We start from the raw sequence: 3,324 nt of genomic DNA, 5'->3' as shown, positions 1-3,324 counted from the left end.
AGATCAAGACGTTTTGAACGGCGATCGTGCGCAAGTCCGACGTGGCGCCAACAACCGTTAGAATCGACGCCGAAAAGAGGTTCTGGGCGTAAAACACAATGTCAAAGAGAAACCACGTGCCGGCCGTGCCGAGGAGGCTCTTGCCGTAGTGCTTGAGGATGAAGTTCCAGCGCACGGCCTTGACCGACACTTGGTCGGCCATCATCGCACGGTATGCCGTGGGCTCCTCGGCCGTGATGCGGTAGTAGACAAGAAACAAGGCCGGGAGCACGCCAAGGCCAAAGAGGATGCGCCACATGAGTTCGAGGTCTCGCGTCGACTTGTCGTCAAAGACGTTGACCATGACGAGGCCCATGACGCCGGCGAAGAGAAAGCCGACACCTTGCAGCGAAAACGTGAGCGCGACGCGACGGTTTCGGTCCGCAGGTGACGTGGCGTCCTCCGACGACGACGCGGCGGCGAGCGGATATTCGCCGCCGATACCAAACCCGAGGATACCGCGCGCAAAAATGAGGAACCATAGCGTGTTGTGGCCCGACCCGCCGTACGCTGCCGCGCATAGAATACCGCCAAAAATGAGCAGCGCGCAGGTCGCCACCATGCATTTCTTGCGGCCGTAGACGTCGCCGAGGAAGCCGAACGCGAGCTGCCCGAGGACCGCGCCGATGAGTGCGGCAGACGAGACGTTCGACTTCATCGAGGCCGTGTACACGTCCTTGCCGTACTGGTCTTGGAGGATCACGTTGATGATGTTGATGACCGAGAGGTCATACGCGTCGTTGAAGAAGCCGAGACCGCGTAGAAAAAACTTGTTGACCATGGTCGATGCGCAACTTGGTCAGCGGTGGGCGGTGTAGAGGCGAAGTGCAAGTGAGCTAAAACGGTACGATTGCGGCGACTGATGTTCCCCGTCGAGGCATATCTTGGAAGGTTAAGCGCAACGCGGCCGCTCTGGCTCTGAGTATGCACTGGAATCTTGGCCATCTCTCGAACATCAAACAAAAAACGCGCCACCAACGAGTCGCCGTTCTATAAGGTGTGGCTCGCCGCCTTTGAGTGTGTCGTGTCCAAGGAAGACTGCGCTGGAGGAGAGGAGAGGCGACTCGGAGCAAATTGGTGCCACGGATGCAGGAATGGATTGGACGATGGCATTATGCGATGGACGACGAGCTTGTCGGTAAAGACGATGGCAGCAACGACAAGACTTTCCCGGTGGTTTCATGCATATCAGTCGGGTCGCACCTACTGGTACTACGTACACGCGGAGCATTGTCTAACCACAGGCTCTCATGTAAACCTACACTACTATTGCTAACAACAGCTACTACTGGGGTGGCTTCACCTTGACGAGGCGAGGTTCCATGCCTCCCTTGGGTGTGCTCAAGAAAAAAAGCTTGCTCCGACGCACCTCTTCCATCGGTCCCTGCATCTGCACCGCCACTTGATGCTCGCTTGTCGACAGAGCCATTGAGCGACGCCGCACAAGTGGCTCACCTAGCGGGCCGAGCTCTTTTACGTGTACGCTGGCTTCCCTATCGACGACGAGACGGGTTCTCATGCCAACGACCACCATAACGCCCAAGCTCACAGACGGCACAAACGTATGCAGTTGGCATCGTTGACGGTGTACAGCTGTTGCCAGGCAAGTCAACTTCCGGATCCAATGGTCGCTGGCCGTGACAGTTGGCGGCCAAGTGTCGACGCCGGAGCCCGCACGTCATGACGGACCACTCGGATCGGACAGCAAAAGCGGTGTGGAAGCTTTCTCGACAAGATATTTAAAGAACGAGACGCTACGAATTCGGCACGCCGCCACTAGATCCTCGAAGGGTTGGGTCGCTCACACGATCCAAAGACGCATACCACGGACGAACTCGTAGGTGAACATGCTTAAAATTATGGTATTTTGATCTCCAATTTTGTGACAACAATGGATGAGATTGTGGGGTCACTGGAGCGAGCGACCTTAACGTAATGTGGAATGCGCGAAAAGAATCAAATTCGTCATCAGGTATCGAAGTGTCGGCCAAAATATGCACCGGTAGCGCAATTTTTGCTACGAGTCAGGAATCCCTTCGGGGATCATCCGTAAAAATTGGAACGATACAGAGAAGATTAGCATGGCCCCTGCGCAAGGATGACACGCATAAATCGAGAAGTATCGCACTTTTAACTTTTGGCATGCAGAATTTGTATGTATTTGCGGCATTTAATCGTTTTGTTGCTACACAACGACACGGTAGTATACGGTGAGCCGCCGGTCATCGGCGCGGGTGCGCAAGGCCACCGGCTCCTCCATCAAAGTATCGTCTTTGCGCCAAAACACCAAGCTGGCCTCGACCTCAAGCCGGCGCTTGTTACGTGGTCAGCGCGTCACCGTGGCCACTCGCTACGCTACATGCAGTCCAAGCTCACGACGTCCCCGGTTCCGGCCTGGTCGTCGCCAAGCATGGCTGTCGTTGCCAACGCCTTCGCGCCGTGGGGCAGCTTTGCCGACCCGTCACTGCCCCGGATCCTGCGCCTGCTTACGTCAAAGGCAATGCCCGACCGGTTCAAGTTCATGCTCAAGTACTGGTTCGACATTCGCGTGGGGCCGAGCACGCTTCCGGCGCCGTCGCCGCTGGTCCACGAACAACCGCTTTGGTCCAACCAGTTTCTCCCGGTAGATAGCTGTAGTTACATAGAAAAGACCACAAGATGGCACACTCGGTACGCTCGGACGATGGCCAAGATCGGGATCACTCAAGCCCAGCACGTCTACATCTTGATGCTCGCCGCCACCCCGATAGAGACGCTCTCGACAAAAACTCAACGCCTCATCCACGCGGTGACAGCAAAGTGCCGCGGCCGTGACCTCGGCCCACATGTGATACCGAACGACACGTGGCTCGGCTGGCTCGCAACGACGGTAGACGCCTTCACGTGTGGCCCCGTGCCAAGCCCGACTCCCAAGCTGCCATGGCTCGTTCAACTCCACAAGGCTACCAAGTCGTTGACCCTGACGAAGCCCGTCGACGTCGTGCCCCGCCAGGGACGCACTACCCGACGCTATCTTACCCAAGTACGCCGACTTCGTCTACCAAGTGATGCTCCGCGCGGTCAAGTTCCGCGCACATTTGCACTGGCTCGACAGGGCCGACCAAGCGTGCCTCTTCTGCCCCGCGCACGAGACGTACCGCCACTTCCTCGTATTAGACTGCGACTTCATCAAGGACGTGTGGAGCACGCTTCACGCCGTCACGGTCCCTTTGGGTGTGACCTTGCCGACTACGCTCTCCGGCTACCTCTACTCGACGCCCAAGACGGCGTCCAACATGCACCAAG

The 3,324-nt window shown here is 57.2% G+C and overlaps 2 protein-coding genes across 2 annotated transcripts; one reads left to right on the top strand and one right to left on the bottom strand.

The window, feature by feature from the left end:
• Window positions 1–57: 57 nt before the first annotated feature.
• Window positions 58–820, bottom strand: SPRG_11558 (hypothetical protein; the record flags this gene model as incomplete). Its single annotated transcript, XM_012351082.1, has 2 exons — window positions 58–82; window positions 117–820. The coding sequence occupies 2 exons, from the start codon at window positions 818–820 to the stop codon at window positions 58–60; spliced, it is 729 nt and encodes a 242-aa protein (XP_012206472.1).
• Window positions 821–2,449: 1,629 nt separating this feature from the next.
• SPRG_22284 (hypothetical protein) lies at window positions 2,450–3,305 on the top strand (the record flags this gene model as incomplete). The annotated part of the gene is made up of 3 exons (XM_012351121.1): window positions 2,450–2,662; window positions 2,732–2,988; window positions 3,032–3,305. Coding segments are annotated over 3 exons (744 nt in total), but the record flags the coding sequence as incomplete, so codon positions are not given.
• Between the last annotated feature and the right edge of the window lie 19 nt (window positions 3,306–3,324).

Source organism: Saprolegnia parasitica (genome assembly GCF_000151545.1).
Source record: "Saprolegnia parasitica CBS 223.65 unplaced genomic scaffold supercont2.74, whole genome shotgun sequence".
NCBI lineage: Eukaryota > Oomycota > Saprolegniomycetes > Saprolegniales > Saprolegniaceae > Saprolegnia > Saprolegnia parasitica.
The sequence above is the reverse complement of the archived record's forward strand: the minus strand, read 5'-3'. Positions and strand labels throughout refer to the sequence as shown.